Source organism: Chionomys nivalis, chromosome 26, assembly GCF_950005125.1.
Source record: "Chionomys nivalis chromosome 26, mChiNiv1.1, whole genome shotgun sequence".
Classification (NCBI taxonomy): domain Eukaryota; kingdom Metazoa; phylum Chordata; class Mammalia; order Rodentia; family Cricetidae; genus Chionomys; species Chionomys nivalis.
In genome coordinates this window covers 776,806-800,589 of record NC_080111.1, presented here as the reverse complement: position 1 = coordinate 800,589, position 23,784 = coordinate 776,806, and the positions used below count along the sequence as shown (strand labels likewise).

Genomic DNA, 23,784 nt, shown 5'->3' with positions numbered 1-23,784 from the left:
CACAGATTACACGTCAATTATAAAGAGCTTGCAGTAACTTTATAAGGCAGAGAAACCTGGCAGGCCACACATTAACAGCAGCAATTAAAGGGACGCTGATGAATTATGGAAAGACTGACTTGTGCTTCCTACTAAGATATACCGAGAACCCAATGTCATTTATGTGGTATTCCCGAAAGAGGAAAGTCTACCCAACTCCAACCAGGAGAAAGTATCAGATAAGCCCAACTCTGAAATCAGAGTTTTAGAAAGCAAAGACAAAGCCGGGCGGTGGTGGCACACACCTTTAAGCCCAGCACTGTGGGATCTGTCTGAAGAGTAGGATCCAAGTTGAGAGGCGGTGGAGGAGTGGAGGAACATTTTACCCAGAGTCCTCCAGCTTGACTGTAACTTGGTTTAACGGGTGAGATTTAAACGTGCAAAGGACAAAGAAGAAAAAAATTTTGCAATAGAAGCTAAATAGTAAAAGCTGACAATAGTGAAGAACAGCTCGTGGGGAACCTCTAAGGTAGCTTTTATTAATCTGAAATAGATCTCTATAACCTCAAATTTGAAAGTATATACCAATTTAGAGTATTTGAGACTTATTGCTTCCTTAGTTTAGAAGGAGATACAGTGAACAGGGCTCATTAGGACTGCTTAAAACGTGGTTTTTTTTTTTTTTTTTTTTTTTTTGGTTTTTCGAGACAGGGTTTCTCTGTGGTTTTGGAGCCTGTCCTGGAACTAGCTCTTGTAGACCAGGCTGGTCTCGAGCTCACAGAGATCCGCCTGCCTCTGCCTCCCGAGTGCTGGGATTAAAGGCGTGCACCACCATCGCCCAGCTTAAAACGTTTTTTTCTAAACAATAAGCACATGGACACATACACACCGTTGAATTCAAGTTGCACACACACACATACAGAGTTAAAGCTAGCTTATATTCACACATAAAGTTAAACGAAAAGCGAGCGAGAGGAAACTGGCTTTTTCATCTACGACTCCCACTTTTGTAACAAGCAGGCAGAGCATTTAAAGAAAGAGAGAGTAAACAGACATTCGCAGGTCTTCGGAGCAGAGAAACGAAGTCGCCCGCGAACGAGAAAGCAGATTTGTTGCGGGTGGGGAGAGAACAGATCCGCCGTAGGTGGGGTCCCTTCGTGAAATGTACACCTCAGCAGGCCCTGTCAAGGTATACCATCACGCAAACATACCAACATGCAACAGAGCCAGCCTGAGGGTAATTTTTAAAAGCATAGATAATGGTAACTACTCTGGCGGTGGGGGTAGGCTGCTCCTGGCACCTTTGGCTAGGGCTAGAACCTCATAAGGCTCCTCCCTGTCTTAACCTCACACAAAACAGTGTGGTAACCATGGTTGCCCTTAGCACAGATGGCAATTAAGGGGTCTGATCTGTCCTTAGCTGGGAGGAGGAGATTTTACCAATCCAGTCGTAGCTGGTATTGTGCGGAGTATCGCAGCAGACAGGGAATTGGAAAGTGGGTTGTGGGTCCCCGCATGCCTTAGGGCGCCCGCCCTTTGGAAAGCCTGGCCATCGGGGCGTCAAATGTTGGGATTTCAGCACGTGGTGGGTGAAGACCGTGGGAGAGAGACCTTTGCGGCCAGGCAGAGCTTGTCTCTTAGAGGGACCTTTTGCACCTGCATGCAGTCTATTACCCTGGGCTGGCCTGGGTGCGTCCTGCCCGCTGACAGGGCAGGCCGGCATCATGCCTGAATCCTAGCAGAAACACAGAAATAGGATGGCAGGTTTCGCTAGTGAACTGCCTGTTCACTTTCAAGTCATTGCTGAAAACCTGGAGATTTATTTACATGTGCTCCTCTTCCTCTCACGGTCTCCCTTTCTGGGTGATATGGAAAGGGTTGATCAGAGAGGAAGAAACTGGATCGGAGGGGGATTCGATCCTGCTAGGTGCCCGTGCAGCCCTCCAGCGTTGAACTGAGTCTTTGTAGGGAGCAGAGGACAGGCAGCCACTGGGGAGCGCTGGTGGCTGCACCGTCAGTAGGGGTCCAGGGCAGAGTCTCTGGTCTCTGGTGGACCACGACACACGTTCTTAGCCAGTGTTCTCTCGTCTCCCAACACTTTGTCCTGTTTGCCTTTTCCCCTGTCCTTTTAGGCCTGGAAAGGTCCTCGTTAGGGAGAGAGTTACAAACTTTATGTGGCAATTTTTTGTTTGCTTGCTTTTGAGGGCAGAACTACATTAAAAAATGTACGTAACATAAAACAGTGTTTAGCCATTTTAAATAACAATTCAGCGGCATCAGTACATTTGCGTTCTGTGACCACCATCTCTGTCCATCTCTAGAACCTTTCATGAGCCCCATATTGAAACTGTACCCACGACACAGTAAATTCCCACCGACTTTCCCATCAGACCCTGGGAATCACCGTTCCGTTTTCTGCACGTCTATGAATTTGGCTATTCAAAGTGCTTCACATAACTGGCGCTGGGATCATACAATCCTTGCCCTTCCATGTCTGGCTTCTTTCATTTAGCATAATATTTTTGATGTTTGTCCTAGTCTGTTACCCTGAGGGTTTTATTAAGATTTGCTTTTATTTGTGTATGATGTATGTGCATTTCCATGGAGAACAGAAGAGGATCTTGGATCTCCTGGAGCTGGCGTTATTAATGGTGATGAGCAGCCCAGTGTGCGTTCTAGGAATAGAACTCGGGTCCTCTGTAAGAGCGGCCAGTGCTCTAACCACTGAGCAACCTCTACGGCTCCTAGCACACGGTCGGCTTGATTTTGAACCACAAGGGCCTCTCTCTGGTGCAGACTTCAGGTGGCTGCTGGCTTTCCAATTACAGAAAGCCATCATTCCCTCATTCTCCACTGTCAGGTTCCTTGCCGCAGACTTTCGAATACAAGATGCGGCCCAAAGAAAGTAACTGGAAATTCTGTGTGATTGCCACAAATCATGTCGCTCCAAATTAACTTCAACCCTGGAAGATGAAGTACGGACTCATTTCTCCCAACCGAATTTTTATATGCTATGCTCCTTGCATCTCTGGGAAGCTAAAAAAAACTCCGAAGATGGTTTTCTTCCCCCAGGGGACTGCCTAAGGAATCTGAGGAATGTCTTCTGGAAGGAATTCATTCACGCTTAGAATAGAGAGAAAAAGATTCGGAAGATAGCCAGAAAACGCAGAAAACATTGGAGCTGTTTGTTCTAGCTTGACTAAAGGACCACATTGGGAACCACAAGCTGACAGCTGCCAACTTGCCCTTCTAGGAAGATGCACTGTTTAAGGTCACCTGCTCTTGGTTTCCGGCTGCCACCTCCATCACAGGGGCTGCCACCCCCCCACTCCTGCCCCCAGAATCCCCATAGACTGAAAACCACCGGATAAGAAGAGCAGGGGTAAGGAGAGTCACAAACATAATGACCAAAAACAAAACCAAAGAATCAACGGCAGTAGGAGCTGTCTCCTTAGCCAGACCTGGATGTGGAGAAAATCTGGAGTGGGCAAAATAGTTGGTAGTTTCATTACCTGTTCTGTTTTGGTTTTTTGTTTTTCTTTCTTTCTTTCTTTCTTTCTTTCTTTCTTTCTTTCTTTCTTTCTTTCTTTCTTTCCTTTCTTTCTTTCTTTCTTTCTTTTTTTTTGTTTTGTTTTGTTTTGTTTGACTTTTTGAGACAGAGTTTCTCTGGGTAGCCTTAGCTGTCTTGGAACTCACTCTGTAGACCAGACTGGCCTTGAACTCAGAGATCTGCCTTGATTCTGCCTTCCAAGTGCTGGGATAAATGGCATGTGTCACCACCGCCAGGTTTTTAAGACTTGTGATCTTAAGCTTAAGAAGCAAATGAAAGTTAACATGATTATGAAAAACAAATTGCATAACAGGACAATGGACTTGGGTTGTTTTCAGAACAACTATTAACCTAGAAATGCTTTTCATCTTTAAAACTTTTAACTCAAACTCACTAAGTGCAATACTCATGGAAGTATTTAAGCGTTGGTCTCTTTGTTTTAAAGAAAGCATTAGATAAAATAATTAAATATTTATTCGAGTATGGATGGTACTTAATGGATCATCCGGGTGCCGAAACATAATTGACTCAGGATTTTGTTTGTCTTACATTTGTAAAGCAATGTATAAAAACATACATGTGTATACACATATTGCATACTTATGCATATAACTGTATATGTATTATATATGTGTATGAGTAGCCTTAGATTCTTGATTTGTTAGATAAAGGTTTCAAGCTGCCTTAACTTTCAAATAGAGAATTTTAGTTAAACGCCAACATTTTATCTCTTTAACACGAAGACCCTGTGCTATTTTGCAGTACTTACACAACAGCCCGAATGTTCTAGGTCTTGCCAGAGTGCACTTTATGCAACTTGTACGTCATCCCTATGTAAATGGTAATGGATACCACGAAACTGTCTAACAGAAAGACTTCTTTCTTGGCTTCCCACAGTCACAAGTATAAAAAGCAGCATGGATAATGAGGGGAGTGTGGTTCAGCGATCCAGTGCTTACCTAACATTCGAGAAGCCCAGGTTTGGCTCCTAGATACCATGAAAAAGAGACATTTTGTTTCAGGCAATGAAACGTTCTTAGGAGGCTGGGGAAAAAAAGATGAACTATAGGTTTACACCTAGAAATAACTGTATTGGGCTATTTTGTTATGGTGGTGGTAGATTTGGGGTGGGGGTTGAGAGTGGTTTTTGTTTGTTTGTTTGTTTGTGGGTTTTTTCAACTCTCACTCCCCCAGAAGCCCCCAACATGTCCCTCCCACCCTGTCATCCTCTCTGAGAGCAACCGCTATTTCACGTCCAGGAGACAAGCACCACGCAATGTTCTTCCCTGTCCTCCAGCTCTGACATTCTTTCTGCCTCCTCCTCGGTGTCCCCGGAGTCTTAGGGTGAGGGGGAGTTTGACACTGGTGTCCTGTTAAGGGCCGGCACGTGAAGGCTGTTTGGTGATATTAGCCAGTTTTGCTCCTCTTGCCTCATCCACTACCGGACCAGCACTAGCAATGGTTTTAGCTACAGGCTTTCGTGATGTGTGTTCTCCTCTGTGTGCTGTTCTTTTATGTCTGCTGTCTCAGGAGACAAGAAACAAAAAGAATATAAATCAATATTTCTTTTCTTTTTTTAAATTTGAGACAGGATCTCACTCTGTAGGCTAGCCTGGAATGTACTATACAGCTGTGACTGGACCTAAACACACAGTAATCCTCCAGTCTCAACCTCCCTAGTGCTGAACCACGCCCCCAAGAACATAAATAATAAGAAACTTTAAGATGACAATAATTCTAAAAACCCATTCAAAGGTGTTTTTTACCAGACACACAGTTTTCATTTGCCTGATCAAAATGTTTGATATGATTTAAAATTTGTCCATATAAGCAAAAACTGATTTAGAAAATTAATTCTGATTTTTTTTCAATCAGAATAAAATAACCTATTTCTGGAGAGGTGGAGAGAGAAAGAGAAGCCAAGCTCAGTCTAATCCACATTCCCACAAAATCCTAAGAATGATCCAGTGTATTAAACCCAAACAAAGTAACAAGCCATAAAAGTAGCTTTAGTCTGTGTAACATCAGATACAGTTTTGTTACAATTTGTCTCTTAACCATCTCCTATCCTCAGACAAAACACAACACAAGAATGAGTTTTAAATTTAATTGTCAAGAAATATGCTTTCCCCTACACGATCATTAAAAAGCAAATTAAACAGAGTGTGTCTAGAGTCTACAGAAAACATGAAAACTTGTGTATGGATAATACTTAAGACTGATTCAAATGAACCTTATAATAAATATTTAATACTATGATCATTTATAGTAAAATGGTTTACTTAAAATGTCTCCCTTAATGGGCTGGAGAGATGGCTCAGAGCTTAAGAGCACTGGCTGCTCTTCCAGAGATCCTGAGTTCAATTCCCAGTAACCACATGGTGGCTCACAACCATCTGTAATGAGATCTGGGGCCCTCTTCTGGTGTTCAGGCAGAACACTGTATACATAATAAATAAATAAAGAATAAAAGAATAAAAAAAAGTCTTCCTTGTTATGGCACACAAGAATGGCAGAATCAATAAGGGAGGAACTGGAGAGATGGCTCAGAGGTTAAGAGTGCATAGCGCTCTTTCAGGGGACTTGGGTTCCATCCCCAGACCTACATGGCAACTTACGACCGTGTATAACTTCAGTTCCAGGGGATCTGTTGGGCAATTTCTTGCCTCCAAAGGCACCAGGCACACACTTGGTGGACATACATCCATGCAGGTACTCACACATACACATAAAAAATCTTAAAAAAATAAAAACTTGGGGGCTGGCGAGATGGCTCAGCGGTTAAGAGCATTGCCTGCTCTTCCGAAGGTCCTGAGTTCAATTCCCAGCAACCACATGGTGGCTCACAACCATCTGTAATGAGATCTGGTGCCCTCTTCTGGCCTGCAGGCATATATGCAGACAGAATATTGTATAATTAATAAATAAATAAAAAATATTAAAAAAAATCTTTAAAAAAAAATAAAAACTTGCAGAATGAATGTGAGCGAGTGAAGGAAACCTACAAAGAGGAAGGTCTGCTTTGTTTTAAACCCCTAGGAGCCAAATGGTTGAGAGAGTGAATCAGACATGCTTAACAACATTCTTCTAGCAGGAGTCAAAAGCAAGCCATCTGTATAATTGTAGAGCCACTTAGGAGCCCAGCACTGACGACTCCTGGTTCCTTTATGGCTTATTTTAAGACTTGCTGCATCATCAGCCTCTTAATATAGAGGGCAAAGCCATGGGTTAGCTCACCAGAGAATCTGAGTCAAATTCTGACTCTGTAGAAGTTTTAGGAGTGCCTAGACTGATTGATTTTGTTTAATGTTCCACATTTTTACATGTACAAGCATGATATATTAGAAAGTAATCTATGCTTAATTAAATTTATAAGTACTCTTCCAGTAAGGAGGAAATAAAGTTTGACCACGTCATAATAGGATTTGCAAAGTGTGTTTGTGTGTGTGTGTGTGTGTGTGTGTGTGTGTGTGTGTGAAAGAGAGAGATAGAGAGAGTAAGGGTTGCAATGTTTTCTCCTCCTGATAGTGCCTCCCAAAGACTAGAAGTATAGGTGTGCACCCTTCAAACATTTTTAAGGTTTTAATTGACACAGAATAATTGTATGTAGTTATGAAGCAACACGCTTTTCTTTCTTAATGGCACATACACTAGCATCTTATGCTGATAGCATCTTAGGTTTAATGATTTAAATTGGGGATTCGGGGCTTTCCCACCCCACAGAACAGGAGTTGGTGAGCTTGGGTGACTTAAGGTTTGTAACTGGAACCTGCTCCTGGGTGTTGCTCCACTTTAACAGAATATCTGCTTTTACTCTCCTCATTTAGAAACTTTCCTGGCTCTGGGTTTTTAGTAACACGTGGCCCCTATTTAAGAGTATCCCAAGCATTTCTCAGAAGGAGACGTTGTAGATGTTAGGTTTTATGTGAGCAGGCTCCTTATAAATATCTCGCTTCCTTTGCTAGGGGCGCAGGCTGCATCTTTATTGAAATGTTCCAGGGTCAACCTTTGTTTCCTGGGGTTTCCAACATTCTGGAACAGCTGGAGAAGATCTGGGAGGTAAGACAAAAATTCCTTATAAGAAAAAAAAAAAGAAAGAAATACCTCCATTACAAACTTGGAGTCAGATTTGCCTTAGAGACGATTGAAAGAATCCATCTGCTCGGGATGCTGAGCTGCACTTAAGGAGGCAGAGACTTGTTTGCAAAGAATTGAGCTGCTTCAGGATGGTTGCCGGGGTTGGGGGACGACTCCCTGCCGTCCCACGCCAACCTATAAGCTGCTCCACTGAAGACATTTGGATCTCCTGTTTCCTGTTATTAGTAGTATTTTCTCAGTTCTCAGCAGCATTTTCTGTCCCGGCTCTGCCAGCCTTCACTTAAATTCTACCACAGATTTGGACTGAATCTTCACCAACAGGAGATAGGATACCAAATTTTCCTAGAACCTCATAAAACACACTTCCCATGTTAGGTAAGGGAAGTATAGAATTTGTCCTGCTCATGCCCAAGAGCATGATGCCTAAAATGCTGAAGACCGTGGTGTGTGCACAAATATGTATGAATGTGTGTGTGAAAGCATGGGTGTGTGTAGGGTGTGCATGTGTGTGCGCATGTGCGTATGAATGTGTGTGTGCTCGCGTGCCTGCATGAATGTGTATATAAATGTGTGCGTGCATGCATGTTTGTATAAATGTGTGTGCATGCGTGTATAAATGTGTGCATGCATATATGTTTGTATGAATGTGTGTGCATGTATGTATAAATGTGTGTGTACTCGTGTGTCTGTATGAATGTGTGTGCATGTGTGTATAAATGTGTGTACTCATGTGTCTGTATGAATGTGTGTGCATGTGTGTATAAATGTGTGCATGTATGCATGTCCGTATGAATACACATGCATGTATGTGTATGAATGTATGTGTGCATATGTGAATGCTTCCATTTATTTCTTTATTATTTTCTCTATTTGCACTCTGATGTGCTTTGCTTTTCTTTGCTCTGTAGTCAGTGATATAGTCATACTGTCTATTTATCCCCTCTTTTTTTATGATTTTTCCTATTTTGGTAAAGTATACCTAAAACTTGCCAGGTTGGTCAATGTGTACCAAGTTACAAATAGATTTGATGCATTAAGTTTGGACATCATTTTCCTAATAGATTGTAGGTAACCATAGTGTTCTGTATATTTTTTTTTAAGGCAAGAGAGGCTATTAATTTTTTTTAATCACAAAGAAATGACTGATGTTAGCCAAGCAGGGATGGCACACGCCTTTAATACCAGCACATGGGAGGCAAAGGCCAGCAAATCTCTGAGTTCAGGACCAACCTGGTATACAGAGCGAGTTTCAGGATAGCCAGACCTACACAGAGAAACCCCATCTTGAAAAAAAAAAACCAGTGCAGGGGCTGGAGAGATGGCTCAGCAGTTAAGAGCATTGCCTGCTCTTTCAAAGGTCCTGAGTTCAATTCCCAGCAACCACATGGTGTCTCACAACCATCTGTAATGGGGTCTGGTGCCCTCTTCTGGCCTGCAGGCATACCCACAGACAGACTATTGTATACATAATAAATAAATAAATATTAAAAAAAAAAAACAACACAGACTAACAGCAAGAAAAGAAATGACCATTGTATGAGAAGACAGATAAATGTATCCTGATATTAACAGTACACAGTGCAGACTTCACCTCAGACTATAGGACGACTCCCTGGGTAAGGGCGGTTGTTGCCAAACCTGAGAACCACAGCTCCATCTCCCAATATCGTGGAAGAGAGAACGCCCATAAATTGTCCTCTGACTTCCACACGTGTGCCAACCACAACGCACACAATAAATGAAATTTTAAGACAATCACATAGCACCCAATAAGCACCGTGGAACAATGAAAATAAAAGGAGATGGGAAATGTTACTGTTTTAGTCATTAAACGTTACCGTTCACTACAGTCAGCCCTGTGGCACTGTGGGGCCAGCATCTCTGCGATCATTCCCAGCACTTTTGAATCATCCCAAGCAAAAGCCTTGCAGCCATAAGCACAGTCCTGTCTAGCCTGCCCAACTGGGCCCCTGAGAATCTCTCATCTACTTTCTGTCTCTATGAATTTGTGAAATAGCACACACCTTACACCACTGGACTCAGATAGCGATAGTCTTTCTGGGTCTGGCTTATTTCACTAACTACGTTTTCAAGGTTCATTCATGTTCTATATGCATCAAAGTACTTTACACAGGGGTTTTTATCAGTTGCGAGGCTTGCTCCAGCTTCTTGTCTCCTGATAAAGATAAAAGTGTACCACGAGCCACAAAGACATTGTAAATAAGTTAATCACTAATATTAAACTTTATTTTGGCCACCTGGAGGATATTTTGGGAAACATGGGACAAAATAGGAAACATTTATTCACAAACAAACAAAGGTTGTTTTCAAGCCAAGGGACTTTTTTCTTTCACTTTCTCCCTCTCATTCTTTTGTCCTTCCTTCCTTCCTTCCTTCCTTCCTTCCTTCCTTCCTTCCTTCCTTCCTTCCTTCCTTTCTCTTTACTTTTTTTTTTTTTTTTTTTTTTTTTTTTTTGGTTTTTCAAGACACGGTTTCTCTGTGGCTTTGGAGCCTGTCCTGGAACTAGCTCTTGTAGACCAGGCTGGTCTCGAACTCACAGAAATCCACCTGCCTCTGCCTCCCGAGTGCTGGGATTAAAGGCGTGCGCCACCACCGCCCGGCTCTTTTTTTCTGTGTGTGTGTGTGTTGTTGTTTTGTTTCGTTTTGTTTTGAGACAGGGTTTCTCTGTGTAGCCTTGGTTGTCCTGAAATTTTTTTTGGTAGTCCAGGATGGCCTTAAACTCACAGAAATCCACCTGCCTCTGCCTTCAAAGTGCTGGGATTAAAAGTGTGTGCCACCACCACGCAGGCAAAAGACTTTCTTAGGAAGAGAGATAAATGTTACTTTGAATTATACTATTGGATACCATAACATCATCTAAGCTGAAGGTGATTAATTCCTGGTTTTTCTTGCCACTTATTAGCTATGGATATGGACAAAGCTCAAATAGTACCTCTTAAGTTTTAGTTTTCTCATCTATAAGATGAGGTTAATCATATGATTTTGTAACCCTGTTATGGGATTTATTAAGATGAAATGTATAGCAAAACCAAAACACTGTTTTGTAAATATTTGTAGGACTGGAGAGATGGCTCAGTGGGTAAAGGCCCCTGTTGACAAGGCTGGAGGCCTGAGTTCAATCCCTGGGACCCACATGGTGGAGGAAGAGAGCTGACTCTTATGGGTTGTTCTCTCTCTCTCTCTCTCTCTCTCTCTCCCTCCCTCCCTCCCTCCCTCCCTCCCTCCCTATCTCTCTTTTTCTCTCTCTCTCCCTCCCTCCCTCTCTCAACCTCCCTCCCTCTCTCTCCCCTCTCTCTCTCTCTCTCTCTCTCTCTCTCTCTCTCTCTCTCTCCCTCCCTCCCTCCCTCTCTCCCTCCCTATCTCTCTTTTTCTCTCTCTCTCCCTCCCTCCCTCTCTCAACCTCCCTCCTTCCCTCTCTCTCTCTCCCTCTCTCTCTCTCTCTCTCTCTCTCTGTCTTCAGTGCTGTTACTCCTTGTTCATAACCAAGAGAGAACCAAGTAGTATCACTAGTCTTCACCCTGCAATGGCCCTTTACACATATGAAGGTTTTTTTTTAACCTAGATATGTAATATTTATTGGACATTAACCATATATAAATATTCTTTGGTGACTAAGAGAACAAGCAACAAGGAACAGGAAAAAAGGAATATAAAAAATGTGTTTTGTAGTCAGAGCAGAGTGATGAATGACACCTCAGTGAAACATATGTGGACCATGTAAACTGAGTACTCTGTAAAAGGATGTATATGAAGGTAGCCAATATAAACCATAATGCTGAAGTGAGGCATGCTGTCAGGATGTTTGAAAATATCCTATTTGCAAAGAATTTAAGTATATCCATAGGTGCTGTTGCTTTTTGGAGAACTGTATATAAATTGAGTTTTAAAAAGCATTTGGCGCCGTTAAACAACCACAGGCTTCAAAAACAATCGCTTTGCAATTCTTTGGATTTAGCACAGTGCTCAGAAATCAGAAAAAGCATGTACTAGATGTTTACCTGGCGCTCTAGGTGTTGGTCCTCGGTGACCACCACTGGCACGTGAAGGGTACTTCTGTAACATAATCATGCAAGATGCTGTGCGTTGGGCATAAGGCAGCAAGAAACGAGCGCTGTGGCAAAGCAAGTGTCTTAATGAATCAGCCCAGCATATCCTGCCCAGAAAACCTATCCATGCCTGTCTTCATCATCAGCATACTAAAGTAAACCAGAGACTTTTTTTAAAAAAAATATTTATTTATTTATTATGCATACAATATTCTTTCTGTGTGTATGCCTGAAGGCCAGAAGAGGGCAACAGACCTCATTACAAATGGTTGTGAGCCACCATGTGGTTGCTCGGAATTGAGCTCAAGACCTTTGGAAGAGCAGGCAATGCTCTTAACCGCTGAGCCATCTCTTCAGCCCTAAACCAGAGACTTTATTTGACATTTATGACAACTTATAACAAATTTAAATCAAGTGAGCATATCCAAAAAAAAAAAAAATACTGGCCTGGAGTCAGAACTATGCGTTCTGAACACAGCTCTAACTTCAGGTATGATGAAGACTATGTCTATGCAAACTCTTCTGAGTCTCACAGTGGGCTCTGTGCTCTGACTCTGGGAAGCTATGGGTCCTGCAGACAAAAGTCAAAGAGAATACTGTAGTCTCTGTCACCATCACCATCATTATTAAATATTGTTGCTGATGTTGTTTTGGTTTTTTGAGAAAGGGTTTCTCTGTGTACTAGAACTCACTCTGTAGACCAGGCTGGCCTCAAACTCACAGAGATCCACCTGCTTCTACCTCCCCAGTGCTGGGATTAAAGGCGTGCACCACAATCACCAGGCTCTCCTATCATTTTTAAAAAAGATTTGTCGTGTGTATGTGTGCAGATATGTGCATATGAGTGCCCGTGGAGGACAGAGGACAGTGCCAGATGCCCCAGAGCTAGACAGAGTTGTAAACTTCCTAGTGTTGGTGCTGGGAACTGAACCCAGGTCCTCTGGAAGAGCAGCAAGTGCTCTTAACCACTGAGCTATCTCCCTAGCTTCAGCTCCTATACTTCTAAATCATAACGTTATCTGTACATTGGGCTTTCCCCTTTAGTTAATTACTTCTGGAGTCTGCATAGCCGCATAGCTCACTGTTGGCTTTGGCCCTGTCCCAGAAAGACAGCTCTGCGTGGCTTACAATGTGCTGTAGCCAGATTCACTTAATTCAAGCAGATTTCCTATTGTATCTACAGTTCTGCATTCTAAGGAAAACTAGACAAAAGTGGTACCCCCAGTGACTTGGTTGTGGTGTGTGTGTGTGTTTGGGTAGGGAGGTCAGAGGACAGCTTGAAGGAGCCAGTTCTCTTCCTACCAGGTAGGTTCCCAGGGACCAAACTCAAGTCATCAAACTTGGGACGCCAGCTCCTTTACTTGCGGAGTCTTCTCCATGGCCCAACTTTGCTGCGTTATAACAGAACTACCTCTCCAGCAGTGGAGGTTCCCTTTTCCCTCAGAGCTGTACGTAATCAATGATAAATGCTACAACAGTAATAATCGCATCTCAGTTTGGTCCCCTTGTGCAAAACACAGTTGTAATGAGTGTGCATTTGGACAGGAAGGAAATCTTTCAAGGCTGTGAGGACAGAGCAGATGTGAAAGGATCGAGTATTTTACTTTTTAAACTATTGCTTTTATTTGTTTATTTACTGTGTTTGTGTGTGTGTCCATTTGTGTGTGCATCGGTGGGTGCCATAACAGGTGTATCGAGATCAGAGGAAAACTTGTGGGAAACCCTTCTCAGCTTCTTTGATGTTGGACCCAGGGTTCAAACGTGGGTCAACAGGGCTTCCCATATACTAGGTGAATTCTCTACCACTGAGCCACTCCTTAGCACCGATATGATGCTTTGTGCATACACGTTCCAAGCCAATTAACACACGTATCACCTTACATACGTGCCTTTGTTGTCATGAAGATACTTTGTAAGGTATCCCGTGGTGTATACATGCTATGCCCTTGCTGCAGTAAATGCAAGCCATCTCTTTGACATGCTAATTTCTCCCCACCCCCACATACGCAGCAGGATGGATTAGATAGCAGCTTTCTGGGGAGTTTCTGCCAATTTTCACCATGGTTGTACAAACCGACAGTCTTACCAACAAAGAGCCAAGGTCACCTTTTCTCCACATCCTAACCAACACCCTTTTGCCATGGGTGGCGAGGGGGGAGGGGAGAGCAGGGTGTTGAGATAAGGTGTCTTAGCCCAGTCTTGAACTCCTGATCCTTCCAAATGCTGGGACTACAGGCATGTGCTACCATACCTGGTTTAATCCGTGTAGGGACTTGAGCCCAGGGTCTTGTGCGTTCGGTTAGCTGAATCATCCTGAGCCCTTACCTCTCTCTCTCTCTCTCTCTCTCTCTCTCTCTCTCTCTCTCTCTCTCCCCATTCCAACAGATGCAGTGATAGTTTCATGGTCCTAACCATAGTTATGGTTGTCCTAACTTGCCCTTCTCTGACGCTTAGGAATGTTGACCATTTTTCTCACACCTTTGAGCCATTTGTGTGTGTTCCTTTGAGAAGTGTCTACTGGAGTTCTTTGCCCATTTTTTGAATGAGGTGATTTGTTTACTTGCTATTGAGTTCTTTGAGTTCCTTGGACATGTTAGATATCAACCCCTAGCCAAATGTACAGTTGGCTAATGTTTTCAACCACTCTGTAGCTTGTTTCTTCATTTCTGTTTCTTTTTCTAGAAGCTGTTTATTTTCTTGTAGTCGTGTCCATCTACTTTTGCTTTCATTTCCTGTGAAATAAGTTAGAAAATCAAACTGATTACTAAGTTTCTAAAGTTGTATCTTACTATTAGGAAATCAAACCGATTACAGAGTTCCTAAAGTTGTGTCTTACTAAATGAATTTTTACTAAATAAATAATTGAAATTTTGCTTAAGCTTCTAGCATCTCAGTTTAATAAGGTTTTGGCATAAACATTTCCAAAAAATTTGGTATCCATCCGGCCTCAGTCAAATGTAATCCAAACTAACCAAGAAGTCCGGTAACTTTCACCTTCTGGCAAATATGGATGTGGCCGCTGTTCATTTCCGGTGTTGCTTCCTCCTCCCTGGCTTCGTTCCTCTCCACTGTGCTTTGCCAACCAGCAGAAGATGAATGGGCGCCCGTGAGTCACACCCACTCTGTCTACTCACGCATCTGTGCAAATACAGATGACAGAAGGCTGAGGGAGAAGAATGAGCCGCGCCTCCTCTGGGCTTCACCCCACAAAAGGAGAATTAGTCTAGTTGGTTTTCCAAAATGGAATCCAGGCTCCTCGGTGTCCCCTCAGGCTTGGGCTGGTTGATAGGAAAAGCCTGTAATCCTCTCCGTCGCTTTGTCTGGAGAATGGATCAAAGCCGGACGCTTTAACTGAGGGGCACGACTTTTCAAAACATACCACGGAAGGGAGAGCAGCGCGTTAGCATCTTTTGTGTGAACGAAAGCCCGATAGAGCCCATGTGCATGCCTTTCCACCAGGGCCCGAGTCACCACACCAGTGGGTTGAAGGTCCTGCATTCCTCGTTAATTCTGTTCAGCTGGGCAGTTAGCTTCCTGTCGGGAAACCTGGGCCAGTGTTTATATCCCGTGCTTCACAGAAACTTAGCATTGAGATGCACTGCAAAGAGTCACACCAAGCAATGCAAAGAAAACTACTAGGGAGTCACCAGCTTGTTACAAAAGCCTTGCTGCCCAGATTCCCACACACTGGCTATGGGATTTACGGCCATCTTCAGAGAACGGTAAGATGGTGTCTATAGAGAACTGCGGTCACCGCACCATCCGAATTCCGCTTGGCTTCAGTCTCCAGAAGACCTCTGTTGTCAATGCTTCATCTCCACTAAAAACAAGAACTTTAATTTGGACGTCTAAAGCGTAGGTCAGGACCAGCGAGATGGCTCCGTGTGTAAAGGCTTGCTACACAAGCCTGAAGACCTGAATCTGATTCCCAGAACCCTCATAAAGATCAAGGAGAGACCCAGCTCCACAGAGCTGTTCCCCGCCCTCCTTATGCATCTTGACACACAAAGGCACACACAATTTTTTAAAAGTATAAGCCAGCTCTTTTTCACATGATGTTGGCATTATAATGTACCAGTGGAAAAACACGTTGTATTCTAAGCTGCTGGACATGGAGAAGCAAGAAAATGAGATGTATTTAGTAGAAAAGGCAAAGGTTGGAGCAGAGTCACTTTTAGCCAACATCGCACTGCCTAAAGGACAGTAATTTGAACCACGTTTAATTTGAGCACCCCCAGAAACATTTGACCATTGCTGCTGAGGCCCAATCCAAACCAGCAGCCTCCCCTGCCCATCAGTTCACAGGGCTTTACGGGGAGGCATGGGCAGTTACTTCACATCCTCGACCCTTGGAGATCACGCAGAGGGAGGTAGTGAGACACGCTCGGGTCTGTGGGGACAGGGGGCTTTGCACGATAAGCTCAAGAATTTTGAGACTACCAAAAATTCCCCCCCTCCTCCCCGGACATCAGCTGGTTCTGAGTGACGTCGCTGAAGTTTTCATTCCTCCTGCTCTGTCCTTTGTGTCTCTGTGTCTTGTTCCATCCATCTGGCTTCTCCTGACCTTCATTTTGCTTTCTCTGGCTCTGTATAGGTCCTGGGGGTCCCTACAGAGGATACGTGGCCTGGTGTCTCCAAGCTGCCTAACTACAATCCAGGTAATATTGACCTAAGTGTCTAAACGTTCCAAGAACTGGCAATGGCGGGAGAGTATTGGCCACAGAGTGTCCATCTGGCACTAGACTCACCAAGATAAACTACTAAACTTCTATATTTCCCAACAAATTCTTCTATTTATTTGTCTATTTATTTAAAACAGGGTCTAGGGGCTGGAGAGATGGCTCAGCGGTTAAGAGCACTGGCTGCTCTTCCAGAGATCCTGAGTTCAATTCCCAGCAACCACATGGTGGCTCACAGCCATCTATGAGATCTGGTGCCCTCTTCTGGCATGCAGGCACACATGGAAGAAATGTTGTATACATAATAAGTAAATAAATAAGTCTTTTAAAAAAAAATTAAAACAGGATCTAACTGTATAGCCCTAGTTGGCTTGGAACTTGTGTAGACCAGGTTAGCTTCTACCTCCTATGTGCTGGGATTTCAGGCTTGTACCACCGCGTTCAACTTAATCCTTTTATGAAAAAGATAGATAGTGAAACCAACTGAGGTTAAATCAGTTCCCCAGCGCTATAAAACCTAGGCAGAAGGTGAAAACCATCGGAAAGGACTGTTATCATGGTTGTCTACATCCGATTCTAAGTCCACCATGGCTTGAAGGAACAGCATGCTTCGAATCGCATGAGCAAGGAATTGTTCTCACTGAGTTTATCTGCTACATGGTTGAGCGTTGCATAAAAGGAAAGTTAAAGCAACAGAGGGAGCTAGAGGCACGCGAGACCAAAAGACAAGCCAGGTAAGATGCCTCCAGAGAATCGTCTCTCTGCCTGGCAACTGGTCATGTCTGTCACACATGGCCCTACACAAGGGGCGGCCAGGGATAGATAAGGAAGCATCAGAAGTCTTGTCCACAGGGAGGTTCTCTGAGACGCGGTCAGATAAGCAGGAAGTCACTTTGTGGATGTGAGGAGACAGCCAATGAGCCAGAGGATGAAGATGGGCTCTCTGGAAGCCAGAGAAGCAAGCAGAGGCCTTGGCGATGCTAACCTCTTCCTGGCAGGGCTAAGAGGGAGGTGCACATGAACAGATAAGGATATGCCTGGGATGAAAGTGTTCCAAGACAGACTATATCCTCTTTCTTTTCTGACATCGTCCCATTACTAACCCCCAAATTTTACCAAACTCATCGTAGTCTTTGGCGTGAGGTTCTTCTGGAAGCGTTTCGTGAGAGCAAGAAATAGCAGGGAGACTTCAAAAGCGGTGAAGGAAGAAAACGAAAATCAGGGTGTGGTGGTATCAACCCATAATCCCAGCACCCGGGAGGCTAAAGCATGAGAAACTTAGGTCTAAAAAACTCACTCTGTGTGTGTGTGTGTGTGTGTATGTGTGTGTGTGTGTGTGAGAGAGAGAGAGAGAGAGAGAGAGAGAGAGAGAGAGAGAGAGAGAGAGAGAGAGAGAGAGAGAAAACCAAGAACAAGAGGAATGGACAACAGACAGGAGAAGGAGGCTTTCTCCCTTTTTATCCTGCATCTATTACTTTTACTCAAAAAGCTATGCATAGCCACCAGTCCTTTTGAACTAATCAGAGTTAATGAAACTCCACAGAATGTAATTGGAGGCTGCTCTTTCATTTCCCGGTTGCCCAGACCCAAAATAATTACACAGAAACTGTATTAATTAAAACACTGCTCAGCCTATTAGCTCGGGTTTCTTATTAACTCACTCTTACATCTTAAATTAACTCATTTTTATTATTTTATATTTACCATGAGGCTCGTGGTCTACTGACAAGGTTCCCGTTAGTGACTTGCGTCTTTCTCCTTAGGCAGTTACATGTCATCTCTCTGACTCCGCCTGCTGTCTCTCTGCATCTCTGTTCTGATTTCCTGCCTGGCTTTACTCTGTTAAGCCATTGGCCGAAAGCAGCTTCTTTTTTTTAACCAATGGCAATAAAACATATTCACAACATACAGAGGAGAATCCCGCATCAATGGAAAATGAAGGACTAACTGTAAAATCCTTTCAACTTCTTTGTGAACGAACGTATTCCTTACTTAATGGCCTTAGAGTTATCTAGAAATACTGTACTATTTCTAACTATTTTTCAAGACTTTGACCCTCTGGTCTTGAGGTGTAGCAGTGTCTTCTCCTTTGGCATGACGTGGAGGCAAGAAGAAAAGGTTGTTTACGGAGATGATGGTTCAGTCCGCATTAGCTCCTGGATCTGGTTGCCATGGTTTCCGGAAGAATCTCGGTCTTATCATTTCCTGTCTAGCCTGTACTCCCTCCCCATCCATTCCTCTTTGCCTGGGTGAGAATGGACCCCCTTAACCTCCCTCTCCTCCCGAACATAGACACAGGCAGAAGTTTAGAATCGGAAATCATTTAGGCACACGTGTACACACAGTTGCTGTGCTGAGCTTAGGCAGCTGCCCCAAACTTCAAATACTTGGTTGTCAGGTTAGTCTAGGCAATGACGAGATATCCCAATGACAGATGGCCATCGAAGCTAGGAACACGGCCAGACTCTTCCCTGCCAGATTCCATGCTAGGAAGATAACTGGGTTCTGGGAAAGCAGAGAGAAACATGCCACTCTGTTCGTATTGCCATTGTGTCAAAGTTGTGCGCCATTTTATTTACAAACAAAGTTCTCCAGTGTCCAGCATCAGCAGAGCTTGACTTTTGCACTGTTGTCTACTTCGGCTTAATTCAGAGGAGTAAAACCGTTCTGGGAACTTGCAATCTGCTGGACCCATGCAAGGCGTTACAGTCCCTGGATGGATGTGGTGTGTTCTTGAGTCTCCAGAGCATAGTTTGGACTCATTCCCTGATTCTCTCTGTTACTGCAGTGTTTATTATGTCCCTATGGCTTTTGAGAGCCTTGTGGTTGTGGACCAGGGTGAGCATAGGGAAGGTAGTGTACCCTTAACCACAGCCAGGATTTCCAGCCCTGCCTTTGTAAATCTTGAGAGTCAAGAGTATCTCGGGCATGGGGTTGGTACTGTACTAATAACTCAATCAAAAAGGAGCGTATTTTAAAGGGGTCATCAAGATCCTGTCCCAGGAAAAAGTCTTATGAATGAGCAACTCTCTCTTGAGGCACCGAGGAGGAGGTGGGTCCCAGAGCATTGCGAGTTATCCCTCCTATCCAACTACCCCCCTATTCCTATTAACCCCCTCTCCACCCTCCCCTGCCCTACCCGATTCTCAGGCTCTGGTGATCTGCTACTTTACCCTCTCCTTCCTATGAGATCAATGTTTACCTTTCGCATAGAAGTGAGGAAATAGGAGCCCTGTCTTCCTGTCAACGTAGCCCAGCTACCATAGTGTCCTCCAGTTTCCTCCATGCTACCAGAACTGACAGAATCCTATGGTTTTCATGGACACAGTATTCTGTTACAGGTACACAACACCTTTCCTGCTTCCCTTTTCACTTCAACCGCCGCCTACCTTGGTGTAACCAGTGCCGCAGTGAACACCAAGTATAACTGTGTGCATGACATAAATTGGCTTCAGTTCCTTTGGATACATGCCCAGTAGTGACACTGAAGGATCACAGGGTTTTTATTCCAGGTTTTCTTTTAAATAAATATCGGCACAGTTTTCCTTAATGGCTGTACTCATTTACATTCCTACCGATGGTGAGAACAATGAGAGGTTTTCCTTTTCCATATCCTTACCATCATTCATCATCACCACCACCACCACCATCACCACCATCATCACTATCACTACCACCATCATCACCATCACCATCATCACCACCACCACCACCATCATCACCATCACCATCATCATCACCATCATCACCACTGTCACCATCACCATCATTACCATCATCATCACCACCATCACCACCACTACCACCACCACCATCACCACCACTACCACCATCACTATCATCATCACCATCACCACCGTCATCACCACCACCACCACCATCACCACCATCATCACTACCACCACCATCATCACCACCATCACCATCACTACCACCATCATCATCACCACCATTGTCATCCCCACCACTGTCATCCCCACTGTTGTTCCTTTGGAGACAAGGCCACGCATGCGCAAAAATACAGTCTCCAAGTGGACTACAAATCCCAAAATGCCCAGAGCCCTTTAAAAATGGGCGTTCCAACCCGCCCCCCCCCTCCTCTTCCCCTCTCTCTTCTCTCTCGCTCTCCCCTCCTCTTTCCCTTTTGTCTCTTCACTCCCGCTCCTTGTATGTTACCCTCCCCCATTAAAGTTTACCCACGTGGGACCCCGCGTGTCTCGTCTCTCCTTCCCCAACCCCGCGCGTCTCGTGTCTCCCCCTCCCGAACAACACCCCCGCATAAAAAATAATAACACCCACCATCCCCACCACCACCACCACCACCACCATCACCATTTATTGTTTGTGTGTGGGGGTTGCTTCTGTACTTTTTGAGGACAGGATCTTGTTACGTAGCTCTGGAATTCTGGAATTCACTCCGTAGCCTACGCTGGCCCCATGCTCATGGTGACCCTTCTACCTCTGCCCCCCAGCTGGCTTGTGCCGCCACACCCATCTCTCTGTGTCTTGTTGCTAGTGCCTGTTCTAACCAACGCTGGATGCAGACTCTTGCTGTTGCCGCTCATATCCCCGAGGGTTACTGGTGACTGTTTCTTTGTGTGCTCCTTTTCTTTTTTTAGAAATATTCTTGCCGGTCATTCTCCCATTTAGAAAAGCATGTGCTACTGAGTTAAATTCCTAGTGCACTCTTCACTCTGCACAGCTGAAGGTGCTTGGCCTCTCTGAATATGAGTGGACAGTCCAGTCTCCATCCACTTGCTGCCATCGCTAGGCCTTGTCTGGATTCTGTCTTGAGGATCCAGACCCATTCTGACGGGGGTATATAAAAATAAAAAAAAAATCACCTGGTGCTGACTCCAAGGAGTCCCAGTTTCTTCCCAGTTCTGGTGAGCAGTGCTTCAGGCTGTGGTTGGCTGTAGCCGCTCATACCTGATTAAATCTGCAAGGTGAGAAGGGTGTATCATGTTCGAGACTGCCTCCTTGGTTCCTTTCTTCCTTCCTGTCCTTCCCCACTCCCCACTTAAGCAAGCAGGGCTGAGAACTCTCCATCCTCCACTTCAAAGGGCCAGTTGTCTTATTTTGATGTGGGCAGATTGAGGAGCAGGCTTTGAAAAATAGCCCCCCTCTTTTTTTTTGTTTAATCTTTCCTCCTGGGATGGCTTTCAGAGCTGTATATCCAAGTGTCAGAGAGGGGGTTCTGACGAGCCTGGATTCCCAGACTCTCAGCGGGATCGCCCTCTCACAGAAATATAAAAGTGAAATATTAAAAACCCCGGGACGTGAACCCCATCTGCTGAATAGCCAGAGCCTTGCCTGCTTGTACCGTGGGGGAAGAAAGATCTTGAAAAAAAGAGGGAGGGGGGAAAAGGCTTTGACTACGAGGTTTACAGGGTTAGTAGAGCATAGTAAGTTCCCTCTCAAAGGAGTGGGTGTTGCTCCGTGCCCCCCTAAAACTCTCAGCCTCTGACTGGGCCACCAGAACTCACCAGCCTCCTTCTGCAAGGCAACCCCCCCCTTTTCACATGCTAACCGAGGTGCCTGTGATTGGTTGAACAATAAAGTGGTCACACTTGCAAAAGGACTGGTATCTTTCACACAATTAGCCAAGACACATTCATCAAGCTGACGGGGGTGGGGTGGGGGTGGGGGTTGCTGGCCTTCTGGGGTGGGGGAGGGGAGAAATTTTGGTGACCCTTCCTCAAGCATCCCGAAGCCATGATAGAATCCTAAGGGAGATTCTTCTGCCCCAGTGTCTAAAGAGATTAAAGCCCCAACTGATGGACTATCTGGGATGCTGTGGGTTTGCAGCCCAGGGGATCCCAGAGGCTGAGAGCAAACCAGAGGTTCCTCTTGGCTAAGACTTGCTAATACAGACACTAGTGTGAATTTGAGCAGCAGACGCCCCCGTAGGTGTTTTCACAAAGCCTTTGCACCTCCTCCTTCCATTCACAAGAAAATGCACTTCCAGTTTGCTGGAAACCTCAGGCATTCCGGGGCCAGCTAAACAGAGGCTGTGCCCACCCACACAGTGTGGGCTTCCCCCATCCAGAAAGGAATAAAATCTATAGAGAAAGCGAAACAGACTCGGTTAAGACAAGGAAGCAACCAGCACGGTGTTTGTCCGAGTTTTTCGAAGGGCATTAAAATGCAGTTCATTCTTGGAGAAAAAAATGCTTTAATCACAACGCTTTCTGATTTCTCTTCTCTCAATCCCCTTTGTATTTTCCAATGGCAACAGACGACAACACGCTCTTACCTTGGAGATCTGTTTTGCTACAACATCTCGTAGGGCTTTTCAGAGAACCAACTAAATATTTAGACGTGGCTCTGTTAACGTAAACGGAGGCTTGGTCCTCTGGAGGCTGTCCAGGCCCCCTCTCATTAGCTGCAGAGATCTTGTGATAAAGACGGACTTTTTTCCCTTCGGCCCACATGATCGCAGCCCAGTTGTGGTTTTTAATGTGTCACTGATTGTTCCGTCCAACTCCGTTTGCTCCCCTGAAAAGGTCTGTCGGGGCTCTGTTTGCTTCCTTAAACACGGTTTTTGAAAGCTCTCACGCTGCGTGAGCTCAAATCCCAGCATTAATGCACCGCTGGGTTCATTTCAGCACACTCAAAAGCGCCGAGTTTAAATCCCTCTCAATTCCATTTGCGGCACCAGAAGACTTTATCCCTTCTCCACTAATGGTTCCAAGTTTACATCTAGATTCTGGGGGTCAAGGACAGGAGAGGATTTAGAAATAACAGTGCGTGACATTAGTCAATGCGTTTGCCAAATTGGCAATTAGTTCCCGATGTGCATGCAAAACACTTTACTCCTGTCTCTTTGATGCCTGTTCCCAGAGAGCAGGGAGCGGCGCGTCCACTGAGGGAGGGCTTCCGACTTTTAAAGAGATATCTGCTGGAAAGCCCGCCCGATGGGCCTCGTGAGCTCAGCCGCAGGGAAGCATCCGGGATTACGCTGATTTCCAGTCTCAGGAAAGAACGCCTCATTCGGGGAGTTTTTCCACTGGAAGAACTCAGGGGAAGTCAAAAGGCAAGAAAGGAAAGCCCCAGGCACCCCAGACTGCGCCCAATGGACGAGAGGGAACCGGCCTACAGGCCGGTCGGTTTTCGGTTCGCTTGCTTTTGCAACTTTTGACCACTAGGTGGAAGCAAGAAATAACCGAGGCGGATTACTGATAGCAGCTGTCTAGCCAAGTGGTGGAGCCTTTGAATTCTCCTGACTTTAGAACCACTTTAAGATGTTTCCTGTATGTATATGTCTCAGGGCCGGTCCTGCACATAGGTGACGTTATACGGACTAAGCAGGCTGTATTTGTGTATTTAGGGATATGTGTATGTATATATACACGCACATATATGTATTTACATACATATGGAGAGAGAGAGAGAGCAAAAGGCAATGCAT

General features: G+C 44.7%; 1 protein-coding gene across 1 annotated transcript in view; it reads left to right on the top strand.

Moving 5' to 3' along the window:
- Cdk15 (cyclin dependent kinase 15) overlaps window positions 1-23,784 on the top strand; it is a 71,227-nt gene that overhangs the window by 19,702 nt on the left and 27,741 nt on the right. The window contains exons 9-10 of the mRNA XM_057758740.1: window positions 7,495-7,588; window positions 16,289-16,352. Of these exons, the coding sequence (XP_057614723.1) occupies window positions 7,495-7,588; window positions 16,289-16,352 (158 nt within the window). The remainder of the gene's footprint in view (window positions 1-7,494; window positions 7,589-16,288; window positions 16,353-23,784) is intronic.